This window comes from Heliangelus exortis, chromosome 21 (genome assembly GCF_036169615.1).
Source record: "Heliangelus exortis chromosome 21, bHelExo1.hap1, whole genome shotgun sequence".
NCBI classification, from domain to species: Eukaryota; Metazoa; Chordata; class Aves; order Apodiformes; family Trochilidae; genus Heliangelus; species Heliangelus exortis.
This window is the reverse complement of record NC_092442.1, coordinates 8,493,392-8,518,413: the sequence shown is the minus strand read 5'-3', so window position 1 is coordinate 8,518,413 and position 25,022 is coordinate 8,493,392. Positions and strand designations below refer to the sequence as shown.

The following is a 25,022-nucleotide window of genomic DNA, read 5'->3' as shown; positions in this document are numbered from 1 at the left end:
ACAACAGTAATGTAAAATGAAATGTTTTGCACACCAAAGACTCTAGAATAACACAGTTAATATGTTGCTTCGACAGTTAAAGAAGATTTTTTTTTTTAATTATAAAAATCTCCCCACAAACCCACCATGTTCTACCACAAAACAATCTGGGCAGCCTTTGAAGGATTCAGTCTCTGAGCAACATCTCAGCTGTTTCTAAACAACCTTGGGTCAAAACAGCCTTTCTTTTGTGGTTTTAAAATTAACCAAGACAACAGCTTTCCGTGTTACAAGAGCTGCTTGTACATTCACCCTAGGCTATCATTACACTTTCATGTTGCAGTGAGAGAGCAATCCTTCACTCAAATAAAGCTCTCCAGAAAAAATTTATTTTTTTTAAAAGGATTGTTTAGGTCCTGGTCTGGAATCAAAGACAGAATTATTAACTGCTCATGAATGAAGTCAGCATCCTTCACTGCTGGTCCTTCACCCGTTAAAAACCAAGCTCAGTCATCTTTGACCTCTTTTTTTCCCAGAATAAAAAGGGAAAAAAAAAAAAAAAAGACAAGGTTGTCTTAGTGGCACATCAGCAGTGAAGCACAGAAGCATCTGGGAAAACTGATTGAAAGAGACATGCAGTGTGGTCCTAGGCAAGAGGCTGACCAAGTCCATAGATGCTCAGCCAGTAAATGGGGGCAGGCAGGTGCCTGTCAGGGGGAACTGATTCCAAGAGCAAAAAAGTAACAGGTTTTAGGTTTTTGTCTTCTATTAATACTAAGAGAGAAAATATTTTCAAATTTATAGAAGGCATTTTACACCTGTAGTTAATATTTTTAAGAAAGATTACTGTTCATTTTCTCAGAAAGGTAATTTTCCCCTAGGTTTAGAAGAATTAAGAGGATATCTTGCACACTGTTTAGCACTGAATGGGTTATTTCTATTATGATAACTGGGAACCATATCAGCTCTGATTCTTGGAGACATCTAAAAACTTCTTTTCAATTTTCAATTGCTGCCCTCACCAGTGTCACCAGTGTTAGAAACCTCTCCTTTGGTCAGCAGCAGTTATGGAGTTATTTATTATTTGGACTCTGCCCTTCACAGAGTGCAAACTTCTTGACTGTGAAAATTATTTCAATGCAGTTACTGCTCAAATGGTAGGAAAAATATGCAGGCAGAAAGTGTTAATTACAGTGGAAATTGGAGCATGTGTTAACTAGATACAACAATTCAGCTTGCAGCACTTTGACAAGTCAGAGCTCAGAAGTGAGAAACAATAATAGATTTTTAGTTTATTTTCCTGATGCTGTATGCTCGGGGTATTTAAACTAACAGCTTAATAAAATATTAAACTGCACAGCTCTCAGGGTGTGAAATTCACAAGCAAAACACTCATCTACCAGCACAGCATATAATTTTTTTAGACATAATATCCAATAATCTGCCACAGACTGTTGCTATGGATTCTGCTTTATGTGATGTGCAGATGCTATTGGAAAACGTGTCTGCTCTATGTAAAAAGCAAGTGCCACAGGGCACCTGAATAATTCCAAGTCCCTTGCTGGTCACAGTAGCAGCAGAGTAAGCCCCAGAAAGTACATTTGTTCATTCTTTGCAGCCAGTTATTCAGAAAGATGAGGTGGGACCCAAATCACACGTGCAATTTTGCTACAACACTCCAGCACAACGTCCACTGTGTACTCCAGGAGTGGCTGGGTGTAAAAATCTCTGACTGCAGCACGGAGGAGCAGCAAAAGGCTCCTCCATTCCCACAGCTTCTGCAGGTTTCCACAGAACATGAGGTCAGAACAGTTCACTCCTTTCATATCACCTCACCCAGATTTCCATTCACCCAGAATATTCACCTGAGTAGCTCTGCAGTTTATGTGGTTCAGGCAGACTCAGTTCAGAATGCTGCAAAGTCACACGAACCACCTGATAACATAAACCACATTTTATTCAAAGATCAGAGTTTCTAAATGAGTATCTTTCTAGATTCTCACATTAAGGTTAACCACTGACAAAATAATAATAAAAAAAGCTTTTAAATAAGCACAGCAATGATTCATCTCTGAGACTGAGGGCTCACAGTAAAAGCAATGACCATGCTCCCTTCCTTGTGTGTGCAACATCATCTCTTCCCTTGAGCTCTCTGACACTTCTCTGACCTCCTGATGAGAATTGTCTATAATTTCCCAGAAACCAGAAAAATTACTCCTTAACCAGTGCATATCTAGGATCCTATCTAGGATCCTGTCACACTACTTAAGAAAGAAAACAACTACTGTGCAACTATTCAGATTGTTGGTTGTCATCCCCCGAAGAGAAAATTTTCTTTGATGTTGCCCAAAATTTTTCTTGGCTGGCTTTGTGAGTAACATACATGGATGGTCAAAGCTGAAATTAGACATCAGTAACCAAGCAGCTGGGAAAATAAACTCACCAAAACAAAAAAAACAAAACAAAAGGTTGAAAAAATTCCTCCATCTTCAAATAGAGTAACTTGACTCAACTGATGACATAAAAGAAAGAGCCTTGCCAACCAAATTTGAGGATAAAATTTATATACCTGGTTATAGAAACCCCCTTATTCTAATTCTTTTTGTACAAACTCCACTATTCCTTTTCCAGCTGTTCTTCCCTACCTGGAGGGCAAAGAGCATGGAGATGGAAGGGCTGCAATCTTCCACCACACACAGGTCCCTGCTATGCCCAAGTCAATGGGAAAAATGGAAACTGTGGACTTCAGAAATCCCATAAAGATTTACAGGAGCCACTGGAGGTTTCAGAAGGCACCTCAAATAATGCACACCAAGCCTGAAAATTGCTCTTTTGGATGAATGTGAGGGCCCCAATAGATAGACAGTTTATGTTACAGACATTGAAATGTTTAAAGGAAAAAAAAAAAAAAAAAAGGAGACTAAAAATGAAAGTAGATATTGTATATGATTAATGAGAGGAAGGAAAAAAATCCCTATAAAACATGAAGAAGCTGAGATAAAGATCAGCAGGAGAACTACCAGTGCAGACTGAGAGTGGAAAACAATCAATGAAGAAACATTAGTGGGCAACAAGTAAAACAAAATTCCATCTATGTTGATTGGGGACAAATGTTGAAGTGCCTAGTTTTTGAGTCATTAGAATTTGGCTTTTCTGGCTCTATTTTCCCCAAATTCTGCCCCACCAAACAGAAATCACTTTACTAAGATTTTCATCAGAGTAAAGGAACAGACAGAGCTTTAGAATCTGGCACTAAGCCTTTCTTTTCAAAGAAAAAAAAAAGAAAGAAAAAAACCAAAGGGTGACTTCAGTGTCATGAGCCCAACCTCAGCACTGTGCAGTCACTGCAAAAATCTCCAGTGACTTCCAGGGGGCATTGCACAGAGTTGTCAGTGCTAGGAAAGAGACAGAGTGCTTCTCACATGCTGTTTGAACAACTCTTCCACCATTTTGCTCTACTTTTATTGTTAGGGACTTGCACATAGTTTGAGAAAGCAAGGATGACAGAATTCTATTCCCTGAAGTCTTCTCTTGGTTTTAGGGTTTCTTACATACTGTAACAGCACCACTGCAGCTGTTTGGCTCCAACAAATAAAGCTTCTGGTGTAAGAGAATGCCTTTCCCTTGGGAGCAGAAAGCAAATGCTATGCAGAAAGTGAGTATCATTATTAATTTACAATTATTTCATAACTTACCCCTGATATGCCAGTCTGGTTAAAGGCCTCTCTTCCTTTCATCCCAACAGATGTGATGTTGGATGTTAGCTATAGTTAAAACATCTAAAACTAGATGACACATTGAAACATTCTGTTTCCTGTGGCATTTTAAAGCTGTAACAGTGTAGATTGCTTTCTACAGCATAAAAATTTATGCAGAAAGTTCACGTTTATCCAACTTCAAAGCATAATCTTCTGCTGCAAAACACACTTGGTGTGAACAGATACCTACAGCCTGCAAATACCTACACACAAGAGGAAATCTTCCTCGAAGCACTCCTGCAGCAATCTACAGGAATATCAAGGAGAATGCAGGAATTTCAAGGAGAATGCAGGAATTTCAAGGAGAATGCTACCCTTGATAAAATATTTATCCCTGCACATTATACCTAAATTCACCTAACAGAAGAACTTAAGCAACCCCCTGGAGCCCACCCTGTGTCACTGGATAACTGCTCAGGTAAGCACTCAGCATGACCACACCGTGGAGGAACCATCTGCAGAGCAAACAACAATTCTCCCATTTAATTTTAATTTCACCTTTTAAATGCACAAACCTAATGGCTTCCAATTTTCCCTCCACACGTATTACAAGCCAAAAGACACTGTGGAATGTTTATCTCTTATCTGGATATTGTCATTTTACTGTCTCAAACTTCTTAAAACAAGCTTTTGGCTAGGGAGGAAATCAGTCAGCATCAGACCCAGTGGGGAAACCCTGCACTTGCTCAATGTCTGTGGCTCTTACATAGTTCCAGATGTTCAGAACATTAATAATGCACTAACTCAAAACCTCTTTTTGAAACTTTAGAATGTGCAAATTGCATTAAAACCTCTTTGCCCTCATTAATGGTATTGTTACAATCCCAGTACTCTGGAAAATGTTTTTTGGCATTTGTTTAACTTCGTGATATTGCCATTTACTCATTTTAACAGCCAGTGCTCAAATCTTAATGCTTTTAAATAGGCCTGGCTAAACAGACTACCATCTTTTGTAAGTTTATTGAAACAATTTATTAAATAAGTAAAAGTTGTCTGAAGGCAGTGGTTTACTATTGGTAGCAGAAAAAACAATGGATTTCTTATAATTTTTGAAAATTGTATTTTAGAAGTTTTAGAAATGAAAATATTCAGTTTTTTTTTTCAAGTGTTGTGACCAATTTGTTTTCTGCCATTCTGACTTAGACTTCTTTGGAAAAAGAAATATATATATATATTTGGAAAAAAAAATAAAAATATATATATATATGTATTCTAGCAACCTCACACAAATCTCACTAAGAAAAGGGGTCTGTCTTAAACTAAAAAGAGCCAGACATGGAGAATTAAGACTGAAACTGTCCCCCTCCCTCAGGCTGTCACATCCAGGGGAGGCACATTTACATCCAGGCCAGGAGAGATCATGTTGAGGGCCTTGGTTTCACATCCAGACACTGCTGTGCAATGGTCAGAGGCTGATCTGAGGTCCTTCCTCTTTGTTCCAAGTAACTACCTAGACTGCACCTGAAGATTCTCAGGAGAAGAGCCCAAGGGACCCCCATTGCTGTGCTCTACCCTGCTCACAGAGTTAATTCATCCTGCTCAGGTCTGCTTGCCTGAATTTGTGTAACACTGCCAAGAATGGTTTGTCAACAGAATGGTAAATTCCTCTCTTCTCACTGAAGAAAACATCACCAGCCAAGAGAACAGGAAAAGGAGATGAGATTGCCAGACCTAAAAGTCTAAACTATGGGGATACAGAGAAACTCTAACAAGAAATTCAGTATTTATTTTTTACAAATGCAATGCAACATGAACTGGTCTGTCCCTACCTCCTAACTTAAGATGATGGCAAGGCTAATTTCTGACAAAGGGCATTTTGTTCAGGATTAAGACTGCCAAACATATTCAAGATTGGATATTGAATAGTTTGGTCTTAGATTTATTGGACACAAAACCCAGGACAATCTCACAGACTGAAAAAAACAAAAAAAAACCCAAACCAAAAAAACCCAACCCAAAACAAAAAAAGACAAGAAAAAGGCTCTAGGAACCAAATGCTTTAGCTCACTTTGTTCCAACACAGTATTTGTTACTCCTCAACAAACTCTGAAACACAGTGAAAACTCTAGGTGCTCCAACAGTTTTCCAGCAGGTTTTGTTCAGTTATAAGAAAGTCTTGCTACTTTTTCATTATTCTCCATTAATCAAAGTTAATTAAATACAAGAGTTAAAAATTCCACATTAATTTTCTTTTCCATTTCTCTTATCTTCACCATTTTTGTCATTTACTACTCATTAGAGGTAAAATGCAGGTAAACCTCAAACAACATTCACTTGTGTTTTAAACCAGCAAAACTGGCATGAAAAAGAAAACCAAACATAAACTCCTAATTTTTCCTGATGAAAACAGGCATTCCAAGCCTTTTGAGCAACAACCCTTAAGTCTTACTTACAAGTTACAGCTCAACAATTAGCAGATACAAATTAAACAACGTCTCACTGAAAAAAAAAAAAAACAAAAAACCAAAACAAACCCACAAACCATCAATATTAACATTACTGGCCAAAGCTTGTTTTGTAAAAAAGCTACTCAAGAAAGGTCAGTTAATTCATCATGATGGATTATCACTAAAATTTATAAGCATTAGCATTTTTCTCCTTGCTGGATACCTTGACTTTGATATGACACATATTGAATGAATCATCTAAGATGCAGGCACCAGGCAAGATATATCTTAATGCAGACAGGTCGGCGACATGAACCTAATGGACCTTATCTTAATCTTGTTTAAAAGCATCTTAGATTTCTGAGTAATCTTTTCACCTTCTGATATTCTCTTTTATAGAGTGTTTTTGCTGGACTTGCTACTGATTTTCACATAAATGCATTTTTGTTGCATAGTATCACTGGTTTTAGTAGACCTGAAAATGATCTCTGTTTGCACTTTAGCACGTGTTATGATCAAGCTCATTTTGAAGAAAAGTAAATGAGCCAGAATTCCAATAATGACAGTAAAAATTTGTGTATTACTGTAGATTATTCCAATCATGAAACATGTCATCAGAGCTGCTCATAACAGGCACCCAGATAAGGTGGAGATGTGTATTCTGATGCACTGCTTTCTTCTCATCAATACATTTTCCTCCAGTGCATTATCAACCCTGGATATTTGGCATACATCTATTTTAAGCAGTCACTCTGCCCTGAAAAATATGGTTGTTCAAATAATTAAGATAAAGATAGGTTTATCTATCATTGCTTTTTGGGATTCCCACTCCACCTTGTAATTCCAAATTATCCACAGATAACAAGGTGACAGACTTTTCCCACAAAACTGCAAAAACATGTTGAGCCCTCAAAAAATCTGCTTAACTCAGAACAGCAAGTGAGGTGCATGACCACGTATTAATCAGATCTTGAGAGCCTTGAACACTATTTTTTTTTAAGATGCAGTTTTTTTAAAGAGATGAAGCAATTTCCCCATGAAACTCTCTGAAAATCAATTCTGAAATGCAAATGCAGAGGTAAGCAACATTCTGAATGATGATGAAAGCCAAATACCTTGTTTTCCCTGTACTAATATGCTTATGGTTACATTATCCAGTGATTTCAACATATTAATCTCAGACTTAAAGGCAACCCACCCCACAATAAAAGCAGCAGAATGAGAAAGGGCATCCACAGAAAAATATTGGCAATGTGATTTTTAAAATACCACCCTTCAATTGTCTGCAATTTCTATTTATCAATAGTTTTGCTGGGATCATGGAAGTGTTCCCACAAAGAAACAAAACACTCAACGTGTTCAGCTGAGTGACCTTTCAGCCAAACAGAAGGGCAGGGAGAGGGGGGAGGGTACCAGAGCTGCCCAGCAAAATCATTCCCTTTTTAATTAAATACCAGTACAAAGTCTTTCTATATTTTCCAGTCAGATTGCTGTTCTCATAAACACTTTTATAAATATTTGTCAGGTCTGGATATAGGAGGATCAACCATCAAGCATTACAAATTTTAGAGAAAGTGTGATGATAGTGAAAACTGAAACAGGCTCCCATTTCACTTCTCAAAGAAACTGAGTGCAAAATTCATCTTCAGATCATTAACTCTCTATCTCAGAGCAGAGTTTTGTGAGCTACATTCAATAAATTTATAGTCACTGCTCTGCTTTTGCTAGGGACTGCACATTCCCTGGTCTAATGTGGTCACCTAATGGTTATTGTCAGTAATTGCACTGATAACTCCAATTATTTTAACAGCCAGGGAAAAAAAACCTTACTTGGCAGCCTCTCCAATTAATTAATAAAACTAATATGAAGGCTTTGTACAAAATAAAATATCAGTTTTATTTCATTTCTTAAAATAATCTCTGCTAAGAAAACTTAAATATGAGAGAAATGGTCTGAAACCTTCATTTCAATTTTGCTGGGGTTCCTGCTCTTTTGACAGATTTGGGTTTTTTTGAGGTTTTCTGGGTTCTTTGTTAAGGACTTTTTAAAATAATAAATGATTTAAAATTTAAAAAGTCACACTCTTGCATTACAGGAAAAAAAGGCATAAATTAGAGAACTATATTGCAGGTTTATATTGCTGTTCCTTAGAGTTATCCATAAATAAGAGTATGAACTAATAGAGAAGAAAGCAGAACTACTGTGAGGTACAGATTAACCATAATTAGATAGCTGCTGTCAGTGAAATTAGATATTACATGGTTTGAAATTGAGAAATTTGATTCCTTTCAGCCACTGCCAGCAAAAAATTCCCCCCTGACTCAAGAAAAATATACTATAGAATCTCTAATGCAGTGGAATGGAAGAAGAAACAAGGAATGAAGAAATTAGCTGGGTGAGTAGTGCATGAATACAGCACTCAAACAGCATACCAAGAACATCCAAAGGAGATTTATTATTTTATTTTAAATCATTTCAAAGCATTCTGAGAAACAATTTCAGAAAAAACCTGCAGATCAGTCTGGCTTTTTTGTGTGTGTGAAACTTAGTTAATGACTACAATTGTTTTGATAAGAGACAAACACTGAAAAAAATAAAACCAAAAAGATAATTTTTCATCAAAACAAACTTGCATGCCAGCCAATATGAGAGCCAAGAAATTATAGCAGAATCACAATTTTAGAAACATTTCTATATGTTGGTGAAGGAAGCATCTGCAAGGAGAGCACGTGCAATTTTAGAGGAAGAATATGAATTCAGATTTCCTTACCTTATAGGATGGCAAAAAGCACAAAATTCCTTGGCCAACTGTTTGACACACTGAAAGGAGAAGAGCTCCCACCTCATCTTGGAACTCGAAGGTCTCAGTATGCTGGAAGGTGGCACAGAGCTTCCGACCATTAGGGCCAGTACCAATGGTGCCAACCCAAACCTGGGGTATTTCAGATTGGAAAAATTAATTCCCTAATGCCCAGCACAAAATGCAGTAAATTAAATTACAATTAAAAATTAGAATTTTAAGTGGGAAGGAAAATACTGAGATATTTCTAAGCAAGTAAATTTCAGTACTGAAAAACAGAAGGTGCAATGAGTGATACAAGATGGAAATTACCAAAATAATTTGGCTTCAACCTTCCAAGGGAACTACATGTCTAAAAATTGCCCCTTTTTAAAAAATTTACTTTGCAATTGCATTAATACATGCAATAGTCTGCCACGTTTGTTTCTTTTTACGTAGGGAATGGGCTTGCCATAATTTTTATTTGCATTTCACCTCAGGAGAGAGAGCAAGAAGGCAGAAGGTTACCTGTGAGTTCCTAATAACATGATTTGCCTCCAACTGAATGGAAAACTTCACACCAAGCTCTGAAGAAAAGGAATCCATTGGAGAAAGGGTACCAGATGTCAGAACAATTGTTCTAACATCACTTAAGTCTGAAAAAGCCTAGGTTGGAGAGAGAAAAGGAGGACCTGAGAAAATCTTGGATATTTTACATGTCTTTGTCATCACTCAAACTCCTCAATGCCTTCTGCTCCACACTCAGCTTACCACAGCAGGATTCAAGCACCAAAAATTGAGCACGTGGACCACGGTTTTCCGCCGTGAACTCTTTTTATGCCTGGGATGTGTGAAGAAGGAACTTGTATCCAAAGCATCCACTTGGTTTTCATTCACCCAAGCATAAGTTTGTTGTAGAGCCACTCTGTAGTCATCTGCATACCTAAATAAGGATATATAAATATAAAAAACCTGTTTAGAATATATAAATTAATATAAATATATTAAATTGATATAAAATAAAGCAATCGTAAAACAAGCACGGTGTTCATGCAAAGCAAAGACAGTATGGCTTTAATGCATTTAAAATTTAAATAGAAAAAAATCATACTTTCAGAAAAAAAAAAACAACAGTGAAACTTCACAACAATTAAAACAAAGTTTAAATCATAAATTTTTAGTAACTGCTGTAGTCAAGATATCAACAGTCAACTGATAAGTGTCATGCAGAAAAAACAAAACCTGTATTTAACTGACCAACAAAGCAAGAAATTTTCCACCTAAGCTTCAAATAAATTTCTTCAATGCTGGGATTAATTTATGAATGAAAAAGGAAATTCAATAGTTTTTAAATTCTTCCTACATAAACAGATTTTCCAAAGCTTTCTGAAACATTACTTTTGCTCAGAAGGCAGATACCATAACTGAGGTACTGCACAAATGAAAAAGTATTTTGGCAAAAAAGCTGAATTAAGCACAAGCCCCCAGCTATGTATTTGCACTGACCTGCTGTTATCTTTAAAAAGATACCAAAAAACCATGAAGAATCCTTTCAGAACAATCTGAGTGGCAGGGCTCACAACTGGGATCTCAATAACTTCCTCTTTACCCAGCATTGATACTTTCTCTTCTTTGTCCAGGACAGTAGCAAGATGTTTCTATGAGAGAAAAAAAAATTCCACATTAACAACATTCCAAGTAGCTTCTCAAACACAAAGCTAATCCAGAATCAAGACTCAGCACACTGTTTAAGAAGTTTCTTTAAGATATCTGGAAGTCAGACTGAAGACAGCACTGGGAAAGGAAAACTAACAATGCTTTTAAAATGTTTGGCTTACAGAAAAAGGAGCATTAAACTTGGAAACAGGGAAAACACATTTCAACCACCAGTTCCAGTAGGTCAAGTGAATTACTTCTGTTTTTAATCAGGTATCATTTTCAGTATTTCAAGAAGCAGCTTTTCAGTATTGCAGAAAATTAAAAGATGAGTTAGCATTTAAGTCATACATTTTAAGATGTTTCATAATGCCATTATTATGCACTCTGACACAAACTTTTGAAGCATACAACATTACCTGTAAAATGGGAAAAGTAACACCAGTTATTCCCATATTGTGCAAATGGTTGAGCATCTCTTTTCCACTCCAAACCTTGCAGGAAGTTTCATACCCTCTTTCTACCAGCTGACCATAGCAATCCCTTACCCAGCTGTGGAAAGAGAGAAATCAGAAGTAATTTCAGCATTAATTTTCAAGAGTCAGAAATACTTTGCAGGTACAAACCAAACCTCAAAAATTTCACCACACTTCCATGATGATGATGATAAATATTTTACTACACCTAAGTAGAGAGATTCTGGTTTTCCTTAGGCCAGTTTTTTACTCTTGAACTTACACAGAAGTGCTCTCGGTGCAGCTAATAGAAATGAGAAGAAAATCTGTCTCTATTATTATGCTTTATAATTGTATAACATCCTTATGAGAAAGAAAAAGGATTAAAAAATAATCTGCTCATGGTATAATATGCTCATGGTATAATAATGCTCATGCTTATGGTATGTCTGGCTCATTTTAAAAAATATTTCTAATAAATAAATATTAAAAATATTTCTAATGTACTTTTAAGGACACTCATGATTACTCTAACTGACCTAAGATGGTTTATCATCCCTGTCAAATGCAGGCTTTCCTATTAAGGACAAATCTTGAGGCATGAAATGAATACTTTTAATATTTCTGCACAGTAAGGGAAAGTGGGGCAGTAAAAAGTGCACATTTTAACCTACCTACAGGTATTTATACCCTCACTACAATTCTAAAATGAAGCAAAATTACAATTGCACATAGAACACAAAATGTGAGAGGACTAAGAACGTGATCCAAACATGCACATGGCAGAGGTAAAATTTTCTTTAAGTGAACGTGTCTTCCATCATCCCTGCAGTATTTCAAGACTTTCCCTCTGTCTAGAAAAGCAGGGAGGCTTCCTCCCTTCCCTCTCAGGAAATGCCGAAGCTGTCTGCTCCATCAGCCAGCAGGAGGCATCAGAAAGACAGCTGTCACTTCAACAGCAGCTCAAAATATTTATCTGTTAAATCAGCTAATCATTGTCCACTAAAGCAACTTGTGTCAGTTCCAGATTTCCTGTCCTGTCCCTGCAAATAATCCCACCAATGGAACTATTAAAAAAAAAAAATAAATCTTTTTTGCCAGGTTAAATGCAAACAAAACCCTGTAAATACTCTCAAAGCAGTAACTTCTTTTACTATAATTTATCTCAAGGAACAGTGATCAATAACAGGCAGAACTGCACCAGTGTAGCACTCTCTTCCATTTCCTCAAATGCAACATCATAAAGACCTGGAACTGAAATTAGGAAAAGGCCACTATGACAGAAATGAAACAGATTTACAGCAGATAAAACATTTCAAGAAATGCAAAACATCTGTTTCCCTGTTATAAACTTCAAACAACATACTTGGAAATGGTGAAACTTATTTGCTATAAATGCAAATACAATATTAAGGTAACAACCTGCCTAAAACTAAAATATCACAAAAGAAAGCAAATTCTAGAATAAATTCCATCCAATTCAATCTAACATTAAAGCATTTACTTAAAATACCTGCTGATTTATTTTTAAAGTACAGCAGTAAGCATAAATAAAACGAAGTTTGATTCCCAGGAAGATTCCCTATGATACTAAAGTGAAAATTGGTGCATGCAATAGATATGGAATAGATATAACAAATATTACAAACATGCCTTCAGTTCAAGAAAGTGCATTTACACCTTCTCTCCCTTCCACTGTTGGTACTGATAACTCCACTGAACAAAGTCATTTGTCCTGGCAAATCTGCACCTCACCAGCAAAGCCTGCCAGCATCCTGCTGTTGCTGTAACTTGCAATTCCTCAGATACTTCAGTTCAGCACCTCCTGTGGCATTAAGCCCATGCTCAAGTGCTTTCTGGAATGAGGACTCAGGATCTTTATAACTGAAATAAGATTTTTCTAATTACACATGTATTTGGCAAAGCTCTGTTACTATGCAACACTATTTTACCAATATTTACACACAGTCTTCTGCTTTACAACAACTGCTTTTCATGCTGTTGGCAGATTTGCAGAGACAATCAACCTGAGTTTTTCTGATAAGGTTAAAAAGCTTGAGGCAATCAAATCTCCAGCCATGCTGTTCTCATCTTTTACTAAAATTGAACATTTGAAATATCCAAGGTAGGAGAACTAGCTTCTGCAAAACAGTAAAAAAAAAGTCACTTGTCTCTGTAACACACAAACATTAATTCTCAGGAGAGGGAAAGGATGGGAAAAATGGTGAAGTACTTGCTGTAGTGTATTTCAAATCCTATTTCCTCATTTCCAACCACTAATGCAGCAAAATGAGGATCTGAAATGCACTGAATCAGAGTTCAGTTCACTTCAAAGCCACCTGTGCCATTATTCACTTTTCCTCTGCTGACTTTGCCGTTCAAGGTTCCATCAGCAGCGCGTTCCTCAACTCTTTCAATCCTCAGATCCCCCAGAAGAAAGGTTCAAAAATTAAGTGCTGCAGAGCTGAATTCTAAATTCTCCAGTGGTGACAGACTCCTCTGACATGGTTTCAACTTTCTCATGTTCCCACTCCATCCAAAAGACTTACCCCTTGACCCTTTGTTTCTTCCCTCCTTTATGGAACTTCTGCCCCTACTCCGCTTCCTTTTGTTCCACCCCCTCTGATTTTTTATTTATTCAAGAGCATAACACTTTTCAAAACAGAATTTCAAGGCCTCCCCTTTAAGACAGGAGTATGTTTTAAATCACTCAAACCCTTCTGAATTCCTCCAATAAAAAAAAAAAAAGGAAAAAAAAGAAAACAACCAGGTGACTGCTTAGTTTTAACTGTACCTCCGTTGCGTTTCATCTGCTGCAACATAATAAGCAGTACATCACATCAGCAAAATTAATCTAAATATAATTTAAAAAAATACTAATTGATAGAATGGAATTAGAAAGAGTTGCCTTACTTTGTCAAAGAGCAGCACACAGCCCGTAAGGGCTCATGATCCTTCTGCCTGATCTTGTTATTGACCATGAAATCCAGCTCTTCTCGAGCAGCTATTAGCTGACTTTCTGTAACACTGAAGCTCACTGCTTCCCGAGCAGAGTCCTCAATATTATGGGCTTCATCTAAAATGACTACTTGGCCTTTTAGGTTAATTTCCATCTAAAAAAGAAAATTATTTTCTAGTAAAACAGAGGGAAAGACCTTCATGTGAAACAGCAACTAACAGCATTCTGTTAAAAAAGTGCACATTCTGTGTCACGGTGTAAGCAACAAAGCTTTCAGCTTTTTGATCCTATTTCTGTAACTTACAGAGAAAATTCTTCAAATCAGGAGTTATTTTGCAGATAATGTTTTGGATATAAAATGGACTACAGCTGACTGTAGCCACTGAACATTATGCTTCTGAAATTTTTCAAATCAGGAGTTTATTGCAGATAATATTTTTGGATACAAAATGGACTACAGTTGACTGTAGCCACTGAACATTATGCTTCTGCCTTCCCTTAAACTTCCCTTACAAAATCAGAAATATACTCACACTTTCCCGTATCTGTGGGTCTAGGAGATAATTATAAGGACAAAACACAATATCTGCCCCCACCATGAGCTCTCTGGCTGCAAAATATGCACAGGCACGAAGCTTCTTTCCCAGGCTCACCAGATCTTCAATGTCCCAAGCCTGGTACATCCTATGTGCAGCCTGCAGGGCATGGTGTTCACTGAGCTTATGGACACCGTGATAGTAAACACAGGACTTGCCCTAAAAGCAAATTAGTGCAGGTAGTTAGTGGCTACAAAACATAATGAAAATCAAGCAAGCTTAAATCCTATGTAATGTGAATTTTACTTTACTTCCTTTTCTTCCTTTCCTTTATTTCTTTAATTCTTACGTTGGACAATAATGAAAAACCTATCGTGGCAGCAAAACAAAAAGCAAATCCATGTTCCTAAAATATACATCAATAAAGAACCTTTCTTTCATCTATAAAACAAGGGACACTTAAGTCTTATCAAGAACATCAACCTAGCAGTCATAAGTATTATTTCTGCAGCCACACATTTTTTCACTATTGATACCTTGTATCAACATTTTCTACAAATTAGTTCTTAATTTACACCAAACTATCAGAAGCATTTAACCAACAGAGTGTGAAGAAGTCAAAACCAAACTCATTCCAACTGTTCAACTACCTTTCATTTTAATATATTTAAAGGAAGGTTCATTTTTTGAAACAAAATTACTCACATGTTTTCCTTCCAGCAGCTCTACACACATTTCATTCCTGTTACCACCACCACTAGATACCACAGGATGGATACAGGTGTAATCTCTGCTAGAAAGAATTGTCATAGGGACAGTGGAAAATGCTGTCCTCTTCAGCTCTCTGGTAATTTGAGATATTTGCTTGTGTGTTCGTGTTCCAAAAAATATTTTGGGGATGACCAAGCGATCTTCCTTTTCCTTCTTCTTTGTGCTGCTGGTATCTTTATCACTTTCTTTTCCTGAAGAACAGGAACACTCAGTGCAAGGACCAGAAGACTGCAACCCAAAACCAAAAAAAAGGATTAAAATACCATGATGAGACAAATATTCTGGATCTGCTTATGGTTTGGTTAGAAACTGCTCTCTAGCACAGTTCAAGACAGCCTGTTAGGATGTGACATCACCCTGCTGCCCTATCAAACAGCAAAAAGCTTAAAAATGTTAAAGAATACACACCATGTCCTCATGTCTGTAATTCTTAGAAAAACTTACAGCACTCACCAGCTCCAAAATTTATCATTACCAATTGTAGGAAGAACTATTATTCCAGTAGAGTATTTACACATGTGAATACTGGAAATAAACTTCTCACATGTAAGCTTCAGCACAAGGCCACTTCTCTAACAGAACAAGAAGTATCCCAGCACCTTCAAGGAATTGAAATACTGAGAACATTATTCCTTAAAGCAGGCAGAGCTCTGGCCAGTTTAATGAAATCCCTTTGCAGATAAAATATCACACACTCTCCATCAGAAACATCTCTGCTGTGCTATTATGTCAAAGGCCACCTAGTAACAATGAGAATAAAAGACACAGAGGGAATAATTCTAAACTGAAACTAACCCTGTAAATTATTTGTTAAAACTCTTTTTTTTTTTTTCTTCCTGATAAATACCATCTTTCATAATATAAAATACTGGAATACCCCTGCTGAAATTGTTGTAATTAATATGAAAATATTAATGAAATCCCTTTGCAGATAATATATCACACACTCCCCATCAGAAACATCTCTGCTGTGCCATTATGTCAAAGGCCACCTAGTAACAATGAGACACCGAGGGAATAATTCTAAACTGAAACTAACCCTGTAAAACATTTGTTAAAACTCTTTTTTTTTTTTTCTTCTTGATAAATACCATCTTTCATAATATAAAATACTGGAATACCCCTGCTGAAATTGTTGTAATTAATATGAAAATATATGTAGAAAACAAATAACTCATGAGTAACCATGCCCACCTCCCATAAAAAATACTTAATTCTTCCAGTGCAAAAGAGTTTGTATTTGGTTTTTCAGGTGATAATGCAAGTAACAACATGAAGCTGCCCCACTCAAACACTCCTCCCTCCCCTTTTAATTGTGATCAGTAAGATTATCCATTATCAACAACTAAGCCATGCTGTGTGTTACACCACAATTCTGGGGATCAAGCTGTCTTTTAGCCTCCACCCTGAGGAAAAGCAAGTTCGTGTTACCCTTAGTCCCACTCAGCCTTGTCTGCCATTAAATATTACAATACATGATAGAATGGATGTAAATGTAACCCTGCTGGAGCTGTCACTCACGGGGATAAAAGGTTCACTGATGTGCCAAATAAACAGGCCCTCAAAGCAGCTAAAGTTACACCCATGCTGGAATTGTTACATTCCCCTCTCAGGTTGCCAGGAACAGCAGATTTCATTACGGTGTGCTGCCACACTAAATAGCCAGTTCCAAATATCCTGCCTTCTATATTGAATAATTACTTATTCACTGAAAGGATAAAAAGAAGAGTTATGAATGGGGCTCTTGTCACCAGGGAAGCAGGAAACAGCTGACATATGGTATATGTTACATATGTGGCAATGCTCGACTCCGTTTGGGCTCACAGAGAAAACTGCAAATGGTACCTTGGTATTTCTCTTGCCTGTGTTCTGTTTTGCTCTTGGAAATAATGAAAACCACATTACCAGGCTAACAATTAATACAACTGAAGCAGTTGCTGTGTTAAAGCCTTTAAGAACACATTGATCTGCTCATTTTAATTCAGGTTAGATTGGGTTTTCAGAGGTAAAATGCATCTAGAGAGTTCCAAGATAACTCCAACATGCTAAGATTTCACTGCTAAGTCTCATATATGTCATTTGCCAAATACGAGTGATAGAAAAATATCAGCAGCAACCAGGCAATTGTTCAAACAAATGTCCCCATAAACACAAGGTTCTTCTATGGTGGTTTTTTTAAACCCGTAAAAATAGGATTTTCATAAAAAGAATTAAGTGTTCTTATATGCAGGGCTTATAAATTACAGTATTTTACAGGTGGACTGTAAAGGTTTTCTTAAAAGGTTTTAAATTGGTATAATACTGGCTGTAAGGAACACTTCAGCCAGTATTTCAGTATTAAAATGCTACCTTTAACTTTTTTTTCAGTTTTTAAAAAAAATGAAACACATTGAGAGGTGTAAACTCAGACTAATTCTATACTAACTACTGTAAGCATAAAAATGCCTGCAGGAATAATTTCTAAAAGCCACAGACACCATTAGCCCAAAGCACATAAATAAATGAAACCTTTTTAGAAGGTTGTTATAATGAAGAGAAACTCTAAGAAAATACAGTTTAAAAGTTGAGTTCCTCACGTTATTTGCACATTACTCAACTGTCTCACTTTTCACCTGTATTCTCTGTTATCCTTTAGAAAATGGTTTGACCATCTTTAAGTTTTATTAAAACCAAACTATTGTAATTTTATATTTCTGTACATAAATGTATCACTGCTGATATCACATAACAAAATCTAATGTGGTGTTAATCTCCCCTTATTACAGCTAAAGGAAAAGGAACACTCTCCAGATGAACAGTGGTAACTCCAACAAGGAAGTTCCCCCTGCAGAGCTGCCTCACAAACTACAGATTTTTAGACTTCTGACTGGAGTGATACTGGTTGAACCTTAATAAATTTTAAAAAACAAATCGAAACATTTTCTAAGAATGGGGGAGTGAGGAGAAAATAATTAACATTAGGACAACAGACAACTGCTTCATAATACCTCTGGCTTCAGAGCTAAACCTGCTTTCAGCTGTTTGAACCTGGGACAGAGATTTCCATTTGAGAAGAAGGGGGGGAAAAAAAAAAGAAACTCCTCTACTTTCTGCAGTAGTTAATCAAAAACATCTCGTAACAGATGCTGTTTGAGATCGGATACCAGACTATGCAGACCTTAGGCTATTCCAGCTTGTCTTTCCTTCTGTCAGGGGGGAGATAAAACAGCCTATCACATCAATATTTATATGGCAAAAACGTGGAAGTCTGATGAAAAAAAAAGCATAATCAAGTCCCCCAACCTGTCCTACGTGTAAAACAGAGCTAAACAAACACCGAGGCTATGATCTTTGAAACACAAAGAGGTAAGAGGAGTTTTTCATATCTTCATCTACATTTCCAGTTTACAAAGCCATCTAAATGATACTGCAGTGAATACCTCTTGTGTGAAATATCACACAAGCACAATCTAGGAAGATATCAGCAGTGACATTACCAGAGCTTTTCAGCTATTCCTTTCTAAGCTCCCCAAAAGCACAGTATTCTGCTGCTGCTGCTGCAGCCCCTTGATTAAAGGACACAAAGCAGCTGTTTATCCTCTCACAGTAACCAGCAGGTGAACCCAGTTCAATATTTATCACAGGCTTTCACAGATCACTGCTAACCAAGCAAACGTTTTAATTAAGCTGGAACTTGCTTCAAAGAGCTCATTCAAAATGTCAATCAGCAGGAAAAGGATCAGATACGGTGTCAGGTGAGAGCCTGTAATACAAATCCACAACTTTCTTCATCCCATCGTGGTAAATTAGCCTATTCTGGAGTCCAGACCCTGATTGTAACAGGCTGCCAGTCTCCTGGAATGTGTAACAGAAGTCACTCAAACTCCATTGTGAAGGTTGTAAGCAATATGTTAAACTGCAATGGGCTAGCACATTAAGACAGATTCTTTTCACAGTTGTTTTTTGATACCCCAAGTGTTTGTTACACTACTCTCCATTTACTGTTTACTTTTTTTACCTAGCAGAAATGGGGATTCCTTAACCCAGCTGCCCCACTTTCTCAGACCATATGCTTTGACAGAAGTAATCAAGAGAATACCATAAAGGGTATAATTTCTCATTTAAACTCACACTAGAACTGCCCTGTCTTGTGAGAATTAGCAGCACCAGGAGAGAAATTAATTCCCAGGCTCTGGAGTGAAAGGAGCAAAGAAATGGCACTCACCTGGGGCAGCAGCCCCTCAGCCATGGATCTGCAGGTGTGCTCCTGCCACAGCAGGGCTGGGCAGCACCTCTCATGCTCTCACAACCACCAACCCATCCCCTCCTCTTGTGCTATCAAAAGGACTTGACAAGAAACTAAATCTCCTTTAAGCACAGGACTGACCAGAGTAAAACAACTTACAGGGCTATCTCAGTGATTACAACAATGTTTTCATTGCATTTTTGTCTCACCCTAAATCCAGTCTCTTATGGCAAATGTTGATGACAACCCCAGCTGACTTTATTCCATAGCTGCACCAGAAAAGCATTTTTATATCTAACAGCCTAAGCTGTGATCATCTTATTGTCTTAAAATCAATTTAGTTAAGCTACAAACTACCAAGGATAAACAAGGCCTCACTTCTCACACTTGTGTCTTGATACCAGACAAGTTCTCAGTCTGCTGAAGTTCATCACAGGAAAATAATACCTTATTATTTCATTTTTTAAAATTTATAATTATTTTCATTTAATTATATAACTATTTAATTATATAATCATTTTATATATAATAATTTAAATATTTAAAAATTTTTTAAAAAGAAGCTTTCTTTACAAGGATTCCTTTCATTTTTAAAAAGACACTTGAGCAGAAACGAACACTTTTTTTTTTTTCCTAGATTTTTTCTCAGTAAGGAAGTAGTAATTTTGCACTGTATATTGTACTGTCTATAAAACCAGACTCCTGGTCTCGTACACACGTATGGTTCAACCACTGTCACAAAAATTAAGATTTTTCTTAGACTATGACCCAGTATGTTATTATCTAGCATTTAACTACACTGAGACCTTTCCATTTTCTTCACTACATCAGATTTCTAGAAGTTGTGAATCATTTTTTTCAGACAACGACACCAAAGTACCAAAGCACCAAAGCAAATCTGACATCAGAAAGGTCTTTTTTATTTGAAAATCAACAGCACACTCTGCTGGCCTTTGTATTTCTAACCACCAGCTGAAGTTCTGTGGCACAAAGCATTTCTTTCTGACTGGTTATTATTTTAAAGCAACTTTCATGCTTGGGAACCTTTACAGGAGGCTGTAATGCAGCTGGAGGTCCAGTGATTTCTGAAACTATATTTCATGCCCAATACCTTCACAGTAAAATATTGATTTTTAAATTGCTCTTAGACTAAAAGCCCTGCTGTAAAATGGACTATTATATTACTTACTGTTTGGGGAGAAAAAGTAGTGTTTTTCAGGCTCTTTTCAGAATGAACAATCAGGTCTCCATTTTTTCTCTGATGATAAACTTCTAAAGCATCAACCAGCTGCACTCCTTTGGATAAGCAGTGACGTTTTCTAACCTGTTGGGAAAAGCAGAACCATGCTCAAACACACTGGACCCAGTGGCACTGGGATTGTTTCAACTGGTTTGCACTGGGTCTGCATCAGTAATGCACTAATTCACTAACAGCTGTCAACAGTTCAACCAAATCTAAGCCATACAAAAGACATTTGGGAAAAGGTATACATTTTTAATTACAAAATTTAGTAACAACAACAAAAATAATCTGCAATTACTGCTGAGCCTTGATTCTTTAATTTACCACTGTTATAAAACTGTCAGAAAATAGTAGACTATGTAGATATAAGCAGATAACTTTCATAATGAAAAGAAGAAATAAATTCAAGCCACGTTGATCTAAAAACTTACAAGTAATCATCAAAGCAATACTCTAAAGCAAGGTAAAAATTATTTACAGTCCCCAGCTGATTCCAAGCACTAAGCCACAGGACACCAATCCTGACAGAGATGAAAACATTACAGAAATATTCCATTCCACACACCATGGCAGAGATAAATCCACCTGACAGGATATAAATGACAACTCCAACACATTCACAGCATTATTTGTCTTTCTAATACGTGTTTGCAAGAGCACTGTCACCCCTAGCATCTCATTCTTTGACTTGATGTTACAGATAACTGGGCATAAATATATTTGGGGGATATTAAGTGTTTAAATATGCAAGATGTAGCCTAGGACATGGGATTATGAACAGTTCAGTGCAACAATGGACTCCTTTGTAACAAGTAACAATACAAATGAACAAAAACTTGTCAATTTAAACTATGACCATGATGTGACTCAACTCTGAAATGCTGATGGGTATTTGACAGCTCTGTTGAGCTAGGCCTGGGTTGTTTTGCTGCCAATGAACTTTGCTCACCTGCTGCTCAGTTTCTAAAGGACGAATCCTTTTCCTGTCTACTTGAAAGTCATCATTCTCACTGTCAGGTACAGATAACCTCTTCTTCGCAGACAATTTTGAGGCTAGCGTTTCATTTTCCTTACATTCTGCAAATCAAATTAAAATTAAATTAAAAGGTGTGCCCACTACTAACAACACAGGCAACAGTTTAAGAATAGGATTTACTGTAAATACACGATATAGGAAATCGTTTCCATGTAGGAAATATTTCCATACAGAATTCCAAGCAGGGCAGAATCATGCAGGACTGTATCGTGGCTGTAAAAAAAGTCCCTGAGTTGAAAGTGAAAAAATTCCTGACATCACTGGTTACACATTTGACTTCCAGAACAGAATTTAACTGGCTGTGCATGAAGTTACCTGAGTTTGTTAGTGGGCTTCCAGGTTTTATTGAAGTTCCTGTTTCAGAGTTGTTAAAGGAAGAGGAAGTCCCATGGTTCACACTTGCTGCAGCCTCACTGCTCTTCGAGTGACAGCGGCAGCCACACGGCGGGGGGGCCTCTGGCTTTCTGTCTTCCTTCTCACAGGAGGAGGTGAGCAGGGATTTCTCTAAAGGGCAGAGTCATTTATCTTCCATTAAAAACTCCTCAAGACATACATGAGAACCAGGCTTTCAAAACAAGAATTCACTGTAATGTCTTTAAGAAAACCCGGGTGACCAGGCAGTCAGACAACTCACCATACAGAGACTGCTGCCATGACAGAGCTGAGCAGAGCAAGGCCAAGCTTTTGCCACTTCCTGTGGGGCTCTCCAACAAACAGTGCTGCCTGTTATTTAAACCCTTAACAATCTTTAAAGAGAAGAAAAAAGAAAAAAAAAACCCAAACAATTAATAGAAAAAAACCCCAAAGAGGATGTCTTTACCTAAGCTACAAATAACTAATATTAGTTATTACACCGGATGGCCGGTGTCTTGTAAAAAAAATTAAAAGCAAACCAAAAACACTGACAACCCCCAACCACTTTTAATAAGAAGAGGTGAAGAAGCCTTGGCTGGATTCCTCTCAGGAGGAACATGTCTCTCAGGAACATCCAGAGGTTCCCTTCCAGGGGCTGTGAAATAATTCCCTGCTCACAGCCACACCTGATGGAGCCAGAACCAAAGCACTGAAAACATCTCTTGGACAACCAAACCATTTGTCCCACAGAGCAACATTGGTGAAATTGTTTAAACTGTCCATGAAATGTTTAAATGTAAAGTGTAATAATTCATTCATAACTCTCCAAAAAGTGAAAACTTCATGCAATGTTACATTCTGATTAAATGGTAGAGATTTTACTAAATCATTCCCTGCTTACACCCTTGCAAAAGTACATAAAATTTTTATTATATCTCTAGTTAAATAATCATGTGTTACATCACACAATTTGTTTCTTAATGGCCACAAATCCAAAATGTACTTCAGCCTCCCCAAGTCATGGCCCAGAGATGAGTGTACAGTGTAGCAAACAGTAAGTTAAATCACAACTGAAATCCTCACAAAATTGGAGGCTCTGAAAACACAAGCTACCAATTTTAGCAAATGTTACTCTAAATTCAACTTACAGCATTCATCATAGCAAGCTGGGAAGGGTAAGCTTTGCAAGGGAATATGATTTTCACTCCCCCAATGGTGTATTCTGACACATCAGAAGACATTGCCTCTTCTTCTTCTTCCTGTTTTCTTCAGGTTTATAACTGTGATAAAACACAGTATTAACAAGTCAACTGTTAAAAAAGCCTGACACAACATATGGCACCACAGATAAAACAAGCAGAAACTGCTAACCTGGAAAGGGGGCTAAGCAGTTCAGGATACAGGAATTTATATTAGATATTGGCAATTCAAACTCATTACAAAGGAGAGCCAAGTTGGGTAGCAACAGCCACTTAAATAAAAGTACAAGTGAACAGTGTATTTAAGCTCAGTTTCTCTTTCTCAAACTGAGTATTGCTGGGAAAAGAACACAAATCCTTGGAGGAAAATTATTTTAGGATACTTAATACATGAACAGCCTGTTTTTCAATTCTGCAGGTGCATTAGATGGAACTGGAAGATACTGCAAGCTGCAGCTGACAAGAGTAGCTTGCACTGTTTATTTTATAAAAATGAGAGAATAAAGCTGGACGCTGACTTTAGGAATGAGGTGTTTAAAATCAATATTCTTCTGCCATTAGTGATACAGTAATTACTCAAGGGGAAATGAGATTTCAGTCACTTCACTGCTTTTTGAGTACTATTTTATGTTTCTCATTCTGGATAAAAAAATCTAAGTCAGTTTCCATCATGCTAAAATTTTGAACTTATTGAATTCAAAGTACTGAAAAAGCACGTGTGGCTTTAAAAGGGACATTTTCTGAAACGAGACAATTTTTTTTCTTACAGCATCTACAAATAAAAGAGCAACTTTAAACTGGCAGACTCCCTGTGACAAACCAACTTACTGTGTGCTCATCTGACCCTTAATGAGTAAACACACACACACCAAAAAAACACCAACGTATGGCATGATTCAGCTCCATCATCAGCTTTCCCAACAGGAAAAAGAAACCCTAGCAGAAAGAGATTGCTGACGTGAGTTTACATCCTAAAAACGTAACTGCACCCCACGGAAAGGTCTTTTCCCTAAGGCGTTCAGGGGGAGGGAGGGATTAAACGCGCACGACTTGGAATGAAGCTTTGCCAGGAGCAAACCAAGCGCGGGAAGGAAGGATTCAGCGGGAAATGGCGGAGCCCTGAGGGACCCCCAGGCCCTGACTGCTCCGCTCCGCCTCTGGGCAGACAGGGGAGAATTCTCCCCGAGAAACCCGGACTCCCCTCGGCCCTAATTTAGCCCCAACCTCGGGGAGAATTTTTCTTCACCACCGCGTCCGAGGGGAAGGAGCGCTGAGGCAGCTGCTGTCATTCTCCTGCCCGCGTCGCCCCGCCTCAACCTACACAGAGGTACCGGGGAGTTTCATTTCTCTTCTTGAATGAGGCAGAGCCCCTAAAAAAACAATTTACTTCCCTTTCCTCCCCTCAGCCCGGTCCCCTGGCAGCCGCGCTCCGCCCCGCAGGCTGTGAGGGACCTGAGGGCGCTCACCTGAGGCGACAGCCGCCCCGCTCCGGGCTGCGCGCGACCTTCCCGCCTCCGCCCCGCCACCAATCAGCTGACAGGAAAGGCCGCGGAGCCGCCAATCAGCAAGCAGTACACTGAACCGCTGCTAGCGCCCGCCTCCACACCGCTCGAACCAATCACCGAGGGGCTTGTTGGCTTCCGGGTGGCGCTGGTTGCTGGGCAACAACAGCGCGCTGAATGGC

The 25,022-nt window shown here is 37.8% G+C and overlaps 1 protein-coding gene across 3 annotated transcripts in view; it reads right to left on the bottom strand.

Moving 5' to 3' along the window:
* The window catches only part of BRIP1 (BRCA1 interacting DNA helicase 1), a 98,621-nt gene extending 73,749 nt beyond the window's left edge, over positions 1–24,872 (bottom strand). For 2 of the 3 annotated variants that reach the window (XM_071765031.1, XM_071765034.1), the window contains exons 1-14: positions 24,805–24,872; positions 23,288–23,419; positions 22,420–22,531; positions 22,101–22,289; positions 21,699–21,826; positions 20,696–20,830; positions 15,216–15,509; positions 14,508–14,729; positions 13,929–14,128; positions 10,980–11,112; positions 10,411–10,562; positions 9,676–9,847; positions 9,433–9,570; positions 8,896–9,057 (exon numbers count right to left, since the gene is read on the bottom strand). In XM_071765031.1, coding sequence (XP_071621132.1) covers positions 8,896–9,057; positions 9,433–9,570; positions 9,676–9,847; positions 10,411–10,562; positions 10,980–11,112; positions 13,929–14,128; positions 14,508–14,729; positions 15,216–15,509; positions 20,696–20,830; positions 21,699–21,826; positions 22,101–22,289; positions 22,420–22,531; positions 23,288–23,380 — 2,130 coding nt within the window. In that variant the 5' untranslated portion in view covers positions 23,381–23,419; positions 24,805–24,872. Of the gene's footprint in view, positions 1–8,895; positions 9,058–9,432; positions 9,571–9,675; positions 9,848–10,410; positions 10,563–10,979; positions 11,113–13,928; positions 14,129–14,507; positions 14,730–15,215; positions 15,510–20,695; positions 20,831–21,698; positions 21,827–22,100; positions 22,290–22,419; positions 22,532–23,287; positions 23,420–24,562; positions 24,688–24,804 lie in introns of those variants that run through there. The other variant, XM_071765033.1, reaches the window with a different exon arrangement.
* Positions 24,873–25,022: the final 150 nt, after the last annotated feature.